The sequence below is a fragment of the Crinia signifera genome, chromosome 4 (assembly GCF_055691185.1).
Source record: "Crinia signifera chromosome 4, ASM5569118v1, whole genome shotgun sequence".
NCBI lineage: Eukaryota > Metazoa > Chordata > Amphibia > Anura > Myobatrachidae > Crinia > Crinia signifera.
This window is the reverse complement of record NC_139220.1, coordinates 284,639,249-284,655,350: the sequence shown is the minus strand read 5'-3', so window position 1 is coordinate 284,655,350 and position 16,102 is coordinate 284,639,249. Positions and strand designations below refer to the sequence as shown.

The 16,102-nt window shown below is 46.1% G+C and overlaps 1 protein-coding gene across 5 annotated transcripts in view; it reads right to left on the bottom strand.

Moving 5' to 3' along the window:
• The window catches only part of SORBS3 (sorbin and SH3 domain containing 3), a 43,568-nt gene extending 42,191 nt beyond the window's left edge, over positions 1–1,377 (bottom strand). Inside the window, exons 1-2 of one of the 5 annotated variants that reach the window (XM_083184838.1) lie at positions 731–1,377; positions 548–658 (exon numbers count right to left, since the gene is read on the bottom strand). In XM_083184838.1, coding sequence (XP_083040964.1) covers positions 548–655 — 108 coding nt within the window. In that variant the 5' untranslated portion in view covers positions 656–658; positions 731–1,377. The remainder of the gene's footprint in view (positions 1–547; positions 659–730) is intronic. The other 4 variants (XM_083184835.1, XM_083184834.1, XM_083184837.1 and 1 more) reach the window with 4 other exon arrangements.
• Positions 1,378–16,102: the final 14,725 nt, after the last annotated feature.

Genomic DNA, 16,102 nt, shown 5'->3' with positions numbered 1-16,102 from the left:
TCACAGCTTGTACAGCGCTTAGCCCTGGTTTGCTCTATGCGTCTCCATGGAGCCGCTTTCAGTGCATTGAGATGCACAGATCATAATGATCTGTGCATGGTTCTGTCAAACTCGCCAGTCAGAACCTGGGCTATGGTTTTTTGTTTTTTAAATCGCACCCTATTAAATTTATGAGTTGTATACTTCATATTGGGAAAACATCTGGATGCGAATTGAAGTGTGAGAAAAAAAATCAACAGTTAAAAAAGTGCAATTTTTCCCGCAATTCGCATCCTATTAAATGTACAATTTTCAGAAAACGTGCAAATTCACCCGTTTTTTTTGTTTTGTTTGTTTTTTTCCCCGAAAAATTAGCAAAAGTCTAAAAATTGCACTCTATTAAATCTGTCCCTATGGCTCAATCCAGGATCCTTATGAATACTACAGGCTGGTTGCTGAGCCATGGTAGCCTGGAGCACACAGGGAGCTAATATTACAATATCATTCTGTCCTATGGCTTAATTTAAATACAGTATTTCAATTTGATTTGGCAATGGTATAATCTTACCGTGTGGCCATTGTGGTCCTGTGAAGGCCCCCGAATCTGCTTCTTCTGCAGGTGACGGGGGATGAAGTCATCCAGTGATAGTTCTGGGTCTATCCCTTGCAGCGCCATCTGCTGGAAGTGACATATCATTACACATCGGTGCTACACACCTGCCCCTTGCACTCTCTAGAGATTTATGTTCACCTGTTCTTGTTGTTAGGAGTCCATCAAGTCAAATCCAACACAGATCTCACATTGAGTGAGTGCATGCATGTATGTATGATGAGGAATCTCCTGCACAAGTGACCACAATCATTACCTGACTACACAGCCACCCAGTGTCACCAGTCTGTTATCCGGAATGGCTGGCAATGGATTACACCACACAATAACACAAGTTACACAACAGTGCACAGTACGTCCCAGCAAAGTCCTATCACACGTATGTATGTGTATAGGGCAGTAAAGTCTGTTCTTCAAAGGGAAAGTAAGCACACACCCTGGACAATACAGCTAATACACACCCCTGCTGCTTTCCATGACACACACACCCTCCTGCTGCTCTGCTAGTCCCATTTGTGTCACACATCCACCCTCTGAACTCTGCCCTTGGAGCCCAGATAAATGTTTAACTGCAGGGAACTCCTACAGAGGGGGATGCCTGGAGGATCGATGGAAGTGTACAGGGAGGTTAGAGTTAGAGGCAGTCATGTGGAGGATGTGGATGCACAGGAAGGTGTATAAGGGTAGAATAGCTAGACAATGTGGACACACAGGGTATTATACACGGGGATAAATGCATATATCAGATAGAAGCTCTGGATGCAGCAGGGTGAGAGGTATAAGGGAGGTTAGAGGCAGGCAACAGGTAGAGGATGTAGATGCAGAGTGATATGTATAGGGGAGATTAGAGGCAGGTATCAGAGGCTGAGGTTACAGAGGGAGATGTATAGGGGAGGTTAGAGGCAGGTATCAGAGGCTGAGGTTACAGAGGGAGATGTATAGGGGAGGTTAGAGGCAGGTATCAGAGGCTGTGGATGCAGATGGAGATGTATAGGGGAGGTTAGGGGCAGGTATCAGATACAGAGGGAGATGTATAGGGAAGGTTAGAGGCAGGTATCAGAGGCTGTGGATGCAGTGGGAGATGTTTAAGGGAGGTTAGAGCCAGGTATCAGATAGAGGCTGTGGATGCAGATGAAGATGTTTAGAGGAGGTTAGAGGCTGTGGATGCAGAGGGAGGTGTATAGGGGAGGTTAGAGGCAGATATCAGAGGCTGTGGATGCAGAGAGAGGTGTATAGGGGAGGTTAGAGGCAGGAATCAGTTAGAGGCTGTGGATGCAGAGTGAGATGTATGGGGGAAGTTAGAGGCAGGTATCAGATAGAGGCTGTGGATGCAGCAGAGGGAGATGTATAGGGGAGGATAGAGGCAGGTATCAGATACAGAGGGAGGTGTATAGGGGAGGTTAGAGGCAGGTATTAGAGGCTGTGGATGCAGAGGGGGATGTGTAGGGGAGGCTAGAGGCAGATATCAGATAGAGGCTGTGGATGCAGAGGGAGATGTATAGGGGAAGTTAGAGGCAGGTATCAGATAGAGGCTGTGGATGCAGAGGGGGATGTGTAGGGGAGGCTAGAGGCAGATATCAGATAGAGGCTGTGGATGCAGAGGGAGATGTATAGGGGAAGTTAGAGGCAGGTATCAGATAGAGGCTGTGGATGCAGAAGATGGAGATGTATAGGGGAGGTTAGAGGCAGGTATCAGATACAGAGGGAGGTGTATAGGGGAGGTTAGAGGCAGGTATTAGAGGCTGTGGATGCAGAGGGGGGTGTATAGGGGAGGCTAGAGGCAGGTATCAGATAGAGGCTGTGGATGTAGAGAGATATTAGAGGCAGATATCAGATAAAGGCTGTGGATGTAGAGGGACATGTATAGGGGAGGTTAGAGGCAGATATCAGGTAGAGGATGCGGATGCAGCAGAGGGAAATGTATAGGGGAGGTTAGAGGCAGGTATCAGATAGAGGCTGTGGATGTAGAGGGACATGTATAGGGGAGGTTAGAGGCAGATATCAGGTAGAGGATGCGGATCCAGCAGAGGGAAATGTATAGGGGAGGTTAGAGGCAGGTATCAGATAGAGGCTGTGGAGCAGCAGATGGAGATGTATAGGGAGGTTAGAGGCAGGTATCAGATAGAGGCTGTGGATGCAGAGAGAGATGTATGAGGGAGGTTAGAGGCAGGTATCAGATAGAGGCTGTGGAAGTGGAGATGTTGCTTACTATGGGTATCATCTCCTCTTCTATAAGCCAGCACCTTAGTAAATATAACCCTGTGACAGAGGGAAGAGATGTGTATGTATTAGTAAGAAGGGGAATGGTGGAGAGTGGGAAAAGGAGAGAATGTGTGGAAGAATGTGACGGGGAGGAGGAGAACAGAGTGACTCAGGGAGATACGGAAAGAAATACAAATGGAAGGAAAAGTTTAGGATCCTTGGCGTAAAGTGTCTCCAGAGAGATTACACCAATGAAGGAAGAGATCTGAGGAAGGGAAAAGTGTAAGAATGTAATATAATACAAGGCAGCGGAGAGCTGTACCTACACTGTCCCGATGTCGTTACCCTCTGCATTGTCTCTGGGATCAGTGTAAGCAGATGCATTGTGCCCACATTAGCTCACATCGATGCCGGGAGCTGCCAAGTGGCCCTGATTTAAAGGGGCAGCAGCAGGTTTGGAAATTTGTCCCTGGAATTATTCTCCATGAACTTTCCTTATTATCCATCCGTTGTTGTCGTGAACGTAACATTTTGATTGTCCGACTGCTGATCTGTGTGCCCGGTGCCAGTCCGTCTTCTCTGGGACTTACTAATTAAGGTGCATTGAAGGAGAGTGTTAATAATAATAATAATAATGCTAATTATACCCACAGTCAGCCAGTCAGTAAGCTCATCGGTATAGTGTAGCCAGCGCCGCCTGTGATTAGCTGCATGTGCCTGGCAGCACAGTGGAAATGATATCAGAAGCTTGGCACCCATTTCTGTGCATATTCAATAGGCGCTCCTGGGCAGTGCTATATAATGAGGTCATATTACACACAGCACATATGTGATGACAATAATACACAGGGGGGGTGTGAGTCTGCTGGGAGGCACCAGTGGGGCCAATATGCAATACTGCGAGTCAGCTTGTCTCCTATCCTTCTACAGTATGGTATCCCTCACCGGGAAACGGTCATCTGTCAGACCACACTTAGGTCGACAGTCATTAGGTCGACCCCGGAAGGTCGACTGGCCCCAAGGTCGACATGACTTAAGGTCGACATGGGCCAAGGTCGATATGGGTTTAGGTTGACATGAGTTTTTCACTGTTTTTTTAGCCGACATTATTATTATTTTATTTATAAGGCGCCACAAGTGTTTCGCAGCGCCGTACAAAGGAACAATACAGGGAGACAAAGCTTGGCATAACATTGAATAAATAACAAAAATACAGTACAAATAAAGAGCGCCACAGATCAATACACATTACAGCTTGGATATAAGTAGTGAGGACTCAATCAACATACAACTAGAGGCTTGAGGCCAATGATGGAGATGAGTATGCGGACGAAGATGGTCACTGAGTGAGTATAGGAGAGCTGTGAGTGACATGTGAAGAGAAGAGGGCTTTGACAACAGGAGGGAAGAGGGCCCTACTCGGAGGAGCTTACAATCTAGTAGGAAGGGGAGACAGACAGATTACAAGAGGTGCAAGCAAGTGGGTGGTGGTTAGATAGCAGGATGTAAACAGGCAAGGGGTCGGAGAACCAGCTGGTTTATGCAGTGGAAGGGTATGCTTTGATGAATAGGTGAGTTTTCAGTGCCCGTTTGAAGCTTTGCAAGGTCGGGGAGAGTCTAATGGAGCGAGGGAGTGCGTTCCACTGAAGGGGTGCAGCACGGGCAAAGTCCTGTACTCTAGCATGGGAAGCAGTGATCAGGGTGGAGGAGAGACGACAGTCGTCAGCCGACCGTAGAGGGCAGGAGGGTGTATGAATGGAGATGAGATTAGACATATATGGAGCAATGGAATTAGAGATGGCCCTGTATGTGAGTGTGAGGTGTTTGAAGAGGATTCTGTAGGGGAATGGGAGCCAGTGCAGATTTTGTTGAAGGGGAGTGGCAGAATTAGAGCGGCGGGAGAGGAAGATAAGCCTGGCTGCAGCATTGAGGACAGATTGGAGAGGAGCCAGTTGGGATTGAGCGAGGCCGGTGAGGAGAACATTGCAGTAGTCGAGCCGTGAGATGACCAATGAGTGGATGATCAGCTTAGTTGCACTCTGTGAGAGAAAGGGCCTGATGCGAGCAATGTTGCGTAACTGGAACCGGCAAGAATGGGCCAGGGCTTGGATGTGGGGTGCAACATGTGCCGACAGGCGGTATTTCATGTCCTATCATCCACTAGGGCGTGGTGGGAGAATAAAATAGTGTGCCGAGCAAAGCGAGGCACCGCGCCCGAAGCATTGCGAGCGATGCGAGGGGCTGCGGTTCAACTCCAACTGTGTCCATGTCGACTGTGTCGACATTCGGGTAAAAAAACAGTGAAAACCGCATGTCGACCTAAACCCATGTCGACCTTGGCCCATGTCGACCTTCGCCCATGTCGACCTTTAACCCTGTCGACCTTGGGGCCAGTCGACCTTCCGGGGTCGACCTAATGACTGTAGACCTAAGTCTGTTCTGACAGATGTACCGCTTCCCTCTCACCCCAGTGCTCTTCTGGGGGTACGGATCATTAGGTTGACAGACAAAAGGTTGGCCGCTATTGGTTGACAGTAAAAAGGTCTGCACATGAAAAGGGTCGACATGCAAAAGGTCGACATGCGTTTTAAACCTTTTTTTTTTGGTCAACCTAGACACTTTCGACCTAGTAACTGCTGACCCTCTGCTGGCATCTTCCTTAGTGGGCATAGGAAAATGTAGCAGCTGGAAGGAATATCATCTGAGGCTGCAGCAGGGTTACTCCCAATGAGTTGTAGTAATAAAATCCATTACAGAGCAAGAGAACTGGTAGGAAAAATACTGGAGATTGTATGGAAAGTGCACTATGGGAGCCAGGCAGCTATTGGATGTGGCCCATATGAAGCCAGCGTGCTGTGCATCTGTATAGTACAGTCACTCTGGGGCGTTAGTTTCTCCGTCTTCCTGTAATATGTTCCCCCCGGGTGATGGGAAATGCTTTCTAGCCCTCACTACAATGTGTATAGCCACTCCTGTTAGGAATAACACACATTCTGCTTATACTGTATGTGCATGGTTTTTATTTATCATTATGGTAATGTTATTTTGCTTCACATTTAATAAAACAAGTAACGTCTGAATCTGTTTTGGTAATGGTCGGTACTTTGGGCCTAATTCAGACCATACTTGCCTACTTTTAAAGTTGTCTCTCCAGGAGATTGTCTCTCCAGGAGTTGTCTGATTCAGACCCACTTCGCTAGACAGCATACACTCACTGCCTAGCGAGCAGGTAAGCGCCTCCCTGATGAACGCCCCACCCCTCACGTCCATTGCCACCCGCATCTCCTCAGTAACATGCAAGATAATGTGTAAATTCCTCTATCTATATTTATATATATATAGATGTGGAAGAGTCAGCAAGAAAGTAATTTGGAGGATCCAGACCAGGTTTTGGGGCAGTAACAAACCCAGGTGTGTAATCAGCAGCACCTGGGTTTTTCCTGATAGAAGGGTTTCCAGGGCAGAGTCACCTTGCTCTTGGGGGGGGGGGGGGGGGGGGGGGGGGGGGGGGGGGGGGTTATTATAGGGACCATTGGTGCATTTCAAGAGTCTGCATGGATTCTCCAGGCTGCATATGGATTGAATCTGCTGTGCTGTGACTTGCTGTACAAAATACTGTAAACAACACAGTCTTCATCTGAGTCCCTGTTTACATATACACATATACAATATATACATATTAAATACTTTGTTCTTTATATAGTTGAATGTGCCGGCAACAAAATCACACAAAAAATTATCAATCGAAATCAAAATTGTTAACACATGAAGGTCTGGATTTGGAGTCACACTCAGAATTAAAGTGGAAAACCACACTACAGGCTAATCCAACTTGATGTAATGTCCTTAAAACATGTCAAAATGAGGCTCAGTAGTGTGTGTGTGGCCTCCACGTGCCTCCATGATTTCCCTACAATGCCTGGGCATTCTCCTGATGAGGTGGCGGAGGGTCTCCTGAGGGATCTTCTCCCAGACCTGGACTAAAGCATCCACCAACTCCTGGACAGTCTGTGGTGCAACGTGGCGTTGGTGGATGGAGCAAGACATGATGTCCCAGGTGTGCTCAATTGGATTCAGGTCTGGGGAAGGGGCGGGCCAGTCCATAGCATCAATGCCTTTGTCTTGCAGGAACTGCTAACATACTGTACTCCAGTCACATGAGGTCTAGCATTGTCTTGCATTACGAGGAACCCAGGGCCAACCGCAACAGCATGTGGTCTCACAAAGGGTCTGAGGATCTCATCTCAGTACCTAATGGCAGTTAGGCTACCTCTGGCGAGCACATGGAGGGCTGTGCCTCCCCCCAAAGAAATGCCACCCCACATCATTACTGACCTACTGCCAAACCGGTCATGCTGGAGGATGTTCAGGCAGCAGAACGTTCTCCTTGGCGTCTCCAGACTCTGTCATGTCTGTCATGTGCTCAGTGTGAACCTGCTTTCATCTGTGAAGAGCACAGGGTGCCAGTGGCGAATTTGCCAATCCTGGTGTTCTCTGGGCAAATGCGAAAGTCCTGCACGGTGTTGGGCTGTAAGCACAACCCCCACCTGTGGACATCGGGCCCTCATACCACCCTCATGGAGTCTGTTACTGACCGTTTGAGTAGACACATGCACATTTGTGGCCTGCTGGAGGTCATTTTACAGGGCTCTATCAGTGCTCCTCATGTTCCTCCTTGCACAAAGGCGGAGGTAGCGGTTCTGCTGCTGGGTTGTTGCCCTCCTACGTCCTCCTCCACGTCTCCTGCTGTACTGGTCAGTCTCCTGGTAGCAATTCGATAGAAAGTTGATGGATTGACCTTGCGCCTGTGATTTTGTGCAGTTGAATGGATCACCTATCATACAGAAAATAAACATTAAAACAAAAAGATACCAACAATACCTTGGCACTGACAATTATGTCACTTTTGTTCTCATGAGGTTGTACCCAAAAACAAGAAGACAACAATAGTGCTATACAGTCTATATAATTAGACATAAAATATTCCGGAGCTATTCAAGGATGGTAGGACTCGTACCCCTTAAGTTGGTCTACTTTTCAGGGTAGACATAAATCGCTTGTTGGGGAGCGGTAACGTCACCACCAAATCTTAAGTGCCTCCGTTTCCAGATGTGATATGCAAATAAAGCAGAAGCTGGTATAGCGTAATACCTCTTTTTATTCAGACAAACCTTCACATTTAAAACAAAGGTACAGGTATGTCACAGCTGACTCTCACCGAGTAAAAATGTCCACAAGGAATTGTAGACAATAAAAGCAGATGGTAAAACAATTTACAGGCGTCCCTGGAAGCTTGTTACCCGGCTCAGTCAGATGTCCACCTTTTCCTCCGCACGTCCAACGCGTTTCGAACCAGTAGATTTCTTTATCAAGGCATGTGGAGGTAAGGTGCCTGATCCTATATTTATACCCCTATTGGGGAAGTCCTATTGCCAGACATGGAATATCCTAACCGGCTAATCCTGGCTTTTCATAAGCTAATGGTGCCGCTTTCCTGTCCAAGTTTTCCGCAGATGTTCCGTTACTCACAGATGTTCCTATTCATTGCCGCAATTCCGCTGCCAGTCCTCACCGAAAGCAGAGATGACTGATGCATTCCAACGGGGATGGCATGTGCGTTCCAGGGTCTTTCATTTCCAGTATTTTCAAAATCAGGTTGAAGGAGATTATGAAACTGATCACAGAATTGATTATAGAATACCCGTATCCAATAGATTTTCAAACCTAGAGGATAACTACTCCCCCAAAAAGAAAATCCAACCATCATTTTTTAGAAAGGTCACACCTGACAGATTTGAAAACATTACGAAAACTACTAGAGGGAAAAGGGGAGGAGAGAAAAATAAAAACAAAAATAAGAGGAAAAATAAAGAAGTAACAAGGTTAAACCCAGGGCCGGCGCCACCACTGGGCAGCTCTAGGGCGCCAGTTTGCAGCTGGAGGTGCTCGTGGAGGTGAGTGGCACCGGCGGTGAGTTGCACCGCAACTCCCCCCCCCCCCTCCTGCGGCTGCCTCTCTACCCCTGGTATTACTTAGCAGCGGTCGCCGGATCACCTGACACCCCCCCCCCCCCCCGCCCCCGGGAAATGATGTGGCGGCACTGCCCAAAGCCCGAAGAGAAAGGAACTATTAAAATGTTTAACTTAAGTGACCACTTCATGATTACAAGAGGAGAGGACACTATTAAAAAAAGGTTTAAAATTCTGCCCCTCCATACCGATTAATCAGTTTGATGTCTTCAAAGACCTTCAAAAAATTTTAAGAAAACTAACTTTACACTTTTTTTCATAATCAAGACTCAAATGATGAGTTTGATTTCGAGGCTCCAAATTTTAAGCAGAAATCAACTTTTTATCCATCACATCTAAAGGTTATTTAGACTCTTAGGGTGAGATTTAATAGGATGAGAGATTCAGAAAGTGAGAGATTTTGTGAGAAACCTCCAGTTTTTTTTAAAGCGGCAATCATTTACACTGCAAAATCAGTTTGATTTTGCAGTGTAAATGATTGCCGCTTTAAAACAACTGGAGATTTCTCACAAAATCTCTCACTTTCTGAATCTCTCATCCTATTAAATCTCACCCTTAATACCTTGGTAATGGATGATGTAATTTACTTAAGTAATTTTTCTTAAGTACTAAAAAGGTCGAACAAAATTTATCTCACAAAGAACGTAAAGGTTTAAAGTCCCTAACAAGTAATAAAGACCTGATCATCAAACCCACTGACAAAGAGGGTGGCATAGTCCTTCTAAACAAGAAGGACTATAAAGGAAAGATTTACAAACAGCTCTCTGATCAGGAAACATACAGTATAGGAAGGTGCAAGGTGATCCGACCCAGAAAATCTCCACCCTTTTGAAAAATCTCACAAACAAATATAACAAATTAGGTGTGATAACAGAGGAGGAAACTAAATTCCTCAATGTAGATTGTCCGTTATTCAGACAATCTACATATATATGTGTGCCGGTAGCCAATCTTAGTGCTGCTTTGTTTGATTGGCATTTACCTTGCCAATCAATTCCATAATTTTAGCACGCTAATATATGCTTAAGGTTACAGATATAACTTGTAAGAATTACTTATATCATATGTATATACCTAATTTTTTTAATCCTGATTGGGCCCTTGAACATAGTTATTGGCCGGCATTTAATCCCTTATTTTATTTATTTTCATCTTTATTTTTTGTTGTCCATTTATCAAATATTTAGATATTTAAAGACCCTTTACATCCCCCCGGAAGACCAATTATCTCTGGTGTTGATTCCATAACCTCAATGTTTATAGATGTACATTTGCAGCCTCTAGTGGTTAAAAATCCTTCCCATTTAAAGGATACCACCGGAGTTCTCCAAGTCATAAAAACTCTAGAATGGGGTGAAAACCTCTTTCTAGTCACAGCAGATGTGACTTTGCTCTACTATACTACTCTCTATTATAATTCATATACAAGGTGTAGAGGCGATTAAAAAGGCCTTATCAAACTCAGAAATTAATCAGAAATTACAAAATTTCTTAGTTGAAGGAATTGAATTTATTTAGCAAAATAATTATTTTGGGTACTTGTTACCTAGAACGGCGCCCACAATTTTGATCCTAGGAATCGCAAGGAAAAAAATCGCATGCGATGCGACCGACGCGATTACCGCGATTTTACATAGGGAACAATGTTAAATGGCCCAATTGACCCGATTTCACATAGGGAACAATGTTAAATAGCCCACAGACCCCAAATAGCCACCCTGAAGTGTAAAATGGGCCCCCCAATTGTTAACGCCACCCCACGATCAACATCAACCCGTAGCGTGGCGAGCGCAGCGAGCCCGCGAGGGGCAGCGGTACGCGTCCTCCGACCTTTTCATACCCCCACTATCCACGTCGGCGTGGAGTTGAGAATAGAAAGTGTGGCGAGCCACCGAGCCCGAAGTGTGGCGAGCGCACCCCACGGGTTGACGTTGATCGTGGGGTGGCGTTAACAATTGGGGGGGGCCATTTCACACTTCAGGGTGGCTATTTGGGGTCTGTGGGCCATTTAACATTGTTCCCTATGTGAAATCGGGTCAATTGAGCCATTTAACATCGTTCCCTATGTAAATCGCGGTAATCGCGTCGGTCGCATCGCATGCGTTTTTTTGGCCGCATGCGATGCGACCGACGCGATTTACCTTTTACCATTCATTTCTATGTGAAATCGCGGGCATCGCATCGGTCGCATCGCATGCGATGTACATGCGATGCCCGCGATGGGCGCCGTTCTAGGTAACAAGTACCTTATTTTGTTTTTAGAGAGGAGTTCTATGTCCAAAAAACCCACCATGGGCACCAGATTTGCCCCAAGCTATGCTAACATCTTTATGGGTGAGTGGGAGACCGAAGTCATCTGGCCCCACCACCAATACGGGGAAAACCTGGTGTGCTGGCGGAGGTAAATAGACAACATCCTTTTTGTTTGGAGAGAAGATAAAGAGGGGCTGGATTCATGTTGTGAATACCTTAATCCCAATAATAGAGGAATTAAATTAACATTGGTACTCTTTACCTAGCACGGCGCCCACGATTTTGATCGTGGGCATCGCAGGTAAAAAAATCGCGGGCATCGCGGCCATTGAATGCACTAAAAATCGGGTGCGACGCGATGCCCGCGATTTCCCATAGGGAACAATGTTAAATGTCTCAATTGACCCGATTTTCATGTTCAATGCCTCAATTGACCCGATTTTTCCATAGGAAACAATGTTAAATGGCCCACAGAGGCCAATTAGCCACCCTGAAGTGTGAAATGGCCCCCACAATTGTTAACGCCACCCCACGATCAACGTCAACCCGAAGCGTGGCGAGCGCAGCGAGCCCGCGAGGGGCGGCGGTACGCGTCCTACGACCTTTTCATACCCCCACTATCCACGTCGGCGTGGAGTTGAGAATAGAATAGTGTGGCGAGCCACCGAGCCCGAAGCGTGGCGAGGGGACGCGGATACCTTCACAGGTAAACGCGTCCCTTCGCGGGCTTCACAGGTATCCGCGTCCCCTCGCGGGGTTCGCTGCGCTCGCCACGCTTCGGGCTCGGTGGCTCGCTGCGCTCGCCACACTATTCTATTCTCAACTCCACGCCGACGTGGATAGTGGGGGTATGAAAAGGTCGTAGGCCGCGTACCGCCGCCCCTCGCGGGCTCACTGCGCTCGCCACGCTTCGGGTTCACGTTGATCGTGGGGTGGCGTTAACAATTGGGGGGGCCATTTAACACTTCAGGGTGCCTATTTGGCCTCTGTGGGCCATTTAACATTGTTTCCTATGGAAAAATCGGGTCAATTGAGGCATTGAACAGGAAAATCGGGTCAATTGAGACATTTAACATTGTTCCCTATGGGAAATCGCGGGCATCGCGTCGGTCGCGTCGCACCCGATTTTTTAGTGCATTCAATGCCCACGATGGCCGCGATGGGCGCCATGATAAGTAAAGAGTACCTTAACATTCAATGTCAGTCAAGACCAAGTTAGTTTTCTCGATATTATAATCTATGTAGTTATATACTAAAGACAAAAAACTATATAAAACCAACTGACTCCCAAGCATACATTAACAGAACTAGCTGCCACCAAGATTGATGGCTTGACTCCATTCCTATGGGTCAATTTAAGCGCCTTAGGAGAAATTGCACAGACCACTCAGTTTTTGAAGAACAAGCTAAAGAGATGAAAAAAAAGTTCTTAAAAAGTGGCTATGATCCCAATAAGGTAGACCAATCGTTGGTTCAAGTGCAGGATTTAGAACAAGAATCATTGTTCATCTCAAAAGATAAAAAGGAAAATCAAACTGAAAGATTTAAATGGTCCATTACCACAAATTACTCTTCGCAACATCAGTAGATTAGGAAAATTATCCAAAAACATTGGGGTCTCCTGAAGAAAGACCCCATCATAGGGACTGAAATTCCCTCAAAACCGGTGTGCACATTTAGAAGGGCGCCAAATCTAGTCAAAACTTGTTAAAAGTTTATGCCCAGTATCCCCTAAAAAATCTACAGTGACCTCAATAGGGTTTTACAGGTGTGGTACATGCGCAGGATGCAAAACAGTTAAAAATAATTTTGGATCAAAAGCAACTGAGGTAGTCATTAAGGAGAAAAAACATGTCATGAAGGACTTTTTAACTTGCCACTCTTATAATGTAGTCTATGCAATCAATGTTATATTGGCAGGACAAGCAGACCCTTTAAAGTTAGACTGAATGAACACATAAGGAATATTCGTAAGGGTCTAAAAACATCAATGCAATCCTGATTTTATAAAGAATTTTTGGTACTCTTTACCTAGCACGGCGACCATCGCGACCATCGCATGCACTAAAAAACGGGTGCGATGCCCGCGATGGCCGCGATTTCCCATAGGGACCAATGTTAAAAATCAGATTGGTCGCGATTTTAGTGTTAAAAGTCAGATTGGTCGCGATTTTTACATAGGAATCAATGTTAAATGGGCCACAGAGCCCTAATAGTCCCCCTGAAGTGTGAAATGGCCCCCACAATTTTTAACGCCACCCCACGATCAACGTGAACCCGAAGCGTGGCGAGCGCAGCGAGCCCGCGAGGGGCGGCGGTACGCGTCCTCCGACCTTTTCATACCCCCACTATCCACGTCGGCGTGGAGTTGAGAATAGAATAGTGTGGCGAGCCACCGAGCCCGAAGCGTGGCGAGCGCAGCGAGCCCCGCGAGGGGACGCGGATACCTTCACAGTTATACGCGTCCCCTCACGGGCTTCACAGGTGTCCGCGGCGACGCGGACACCTGTGAAGCCCGCGAGGGGACGCGTTTACCTGTGAAGGTATCCGCGTCCCCTCGCGGGGCTCGCTGCGCTTGCCACGCTTCGGGCTCGGTGGCTCGCTGCGCTCGCCACACTATTCTATTCTCAACTCCACGCCGACGTGGATAGTGGGGGTATGAAAAGGTCGGAGGACGCGTACCGCCGCCCCTCGCGGGCTCGCTGCGCTCGCCACGCTTCGGGTTCACGTTGATCGTGGGGTGGCGTTAAAAATTGTGGGGGCCATTTCACACTTCAGGGGGACTATTAGGGCTCTGTGGCCCATTTAACATTGTTTCCTATGTAAAAATCGCGGGCATTGAGCCAATTAACGCTAAAATCGCGACCAATCTGACTTTTAACATTGATCCCTATGGGAAAATCGCGGGCATCGCGGGCATCGCGTCGCACCCGTTTTTGATTTACCCGCGATGCCCGCGATTTTTTACCCCCGACGCCCGCGATTGTAATCGCGGGCGCCGTGCTAGGTAAAGAGTACCGAATTTTTATGTTTTAAAGAAAATCAAAGGAGACAGTAGAGGTGGAGATATTGCCACCTCCTTAGCTAAAAACGAAATGACTATGATTTTTAGTTATCAGACGCTCGCTCCTAAAGGTCTCAATAAAGACTTTGAGCTTAAATGGTTTATGTAGATTTATTTTTTAGAGATCACATAATTTTTATCTTTTTTATCTTTGTTTTTATTAAAACTAATTTTTAATTATGCTATTAAACTATTAAATTACCATTGCAGTTTTTATCAAGTAAACATTTCTTATGATGACAATGAACAAAACAGTATTTGTCCACTATTATGAAAACTACAATAAAATGGAGGACGGAAATGATGCATGGACACTTTAAGAACCAATATCCTATAGAGAAATCTCATCTGATATCGAATGACGGCGAAAATACCGAAAATGAAAGACGCTGGAACGCACACGCCATCCCCGTTGGGACGCATACGTCATCTCCGCTTACGGTGGAGACCGGAAGCGGAATCACGGCAAAAGTTTGCCACGAATAGGAACATCTGTGAGTAACTATGGGCCTTATTCTAGTTCACTCTTTCTGACTAAAATCCTTCTTAGATGGACAAAGCCATGTGCACTGCAGGGGGGCAGGTGTAAAATGTGCAGAGAATTAGATTTGGGTGAGTTATTTTGTTTCTGTGCAGGGTAAATTCAGACTGCTTTATTTTTACACTGCAATATAGATCCCACTTTGAAGTAAAACCCCACCCAAATATAATTCTCTCTGCACAAGTTACATCTGCCCCACCTGCAGTGCACATGGTTTTGTCCATCTAAGAAGGATTTTGTCAGAAAGAGTGTACTAGAATAAGGCCCTATCTGTGGAAAACGTGGATGGGAAAGAAGCACCATTAGCTTAGGGGGCGTGGCCTGATGCAAGCTGGAGACGAGGAGAGAAGGATGCCAAAAACTGTGCTGAGTGCCGGGATCGCACTATACAGGCGGTGAACGAGCCGTGAGAACCGTGAGTGCACTGAGCGGGTCCTCCTCATTTGTTGCTGTGTTGCCAGTGTGGATTACTTTTAATATCAAGTGGTATACAGTCCACCACTGAGGATTTTATTGGTACGCATGTCGTGCATTGGAGTTTTTTAACGTATTAAAGTGTAATTGATGACACTGCACTATTAGACATCCCTTTCTTCATTTTTTTTTTATATATATATACACAATACTCCAAAAGCCCAGCACTCCCAGTATCTTATACTTAAAGCAGCGATGCCCCAACAGTCCACTTACTAATATCCATATAGGTGCGGCACTCGTCTCCAGGAGAAAAAAAGCCACTAGGACTCCAGTTTGACAAGCAACGTTTCAATGCTATTTAATAAAGAATTTTCACCAGGCCTGAAAATGCTGCCGAGCAGTACTTACTGTCCAAGTGACTTGAGTTGGTATAATGGTTACGGTGCCAGCCCCTAATTGCTCAGTTGTAGATGTCCTATTAGATTCTAGTAATGTGGACCCACTAACATATAAGGCAGAGTCTCCTAAATGAGGTCCTTAAGGTACCCTAACACTCTAGATATTGGCTATTTTTAAAACCTGGAGGGTTAGGGTGCCTTGAGGACCACCCTTGGGAACCACTAAAATAGGGGATTATGATGACTCAGGCAATGCTCCCTACACTGCTAGGACAGGGGACAAAAATGGGTATCTGGATGACTCACAGACAATATCTCGATAGACGATCAATATGTCGACACCAAAAGGTTAACATGCATTGTGTCAACATTAACCAAAGGTCAACATGGCAATGGTTGACATGTGAAAAGGTTGACATGGGATTTCATAATTTAAAAAAAAAAGTTGAACTTCTTGCTTTACCGTCAACATAGACTCCAATTGGGAACGGTAAAGTGTTCCGATGCATGGTGAGCAAAGTGAGTCATACAAGGCTACTCGCTACATTAATTCTGGGTCTATGTGCTTATGTGTCTACACGGAAAAAGGTTGACACATGAAAAGCTCAA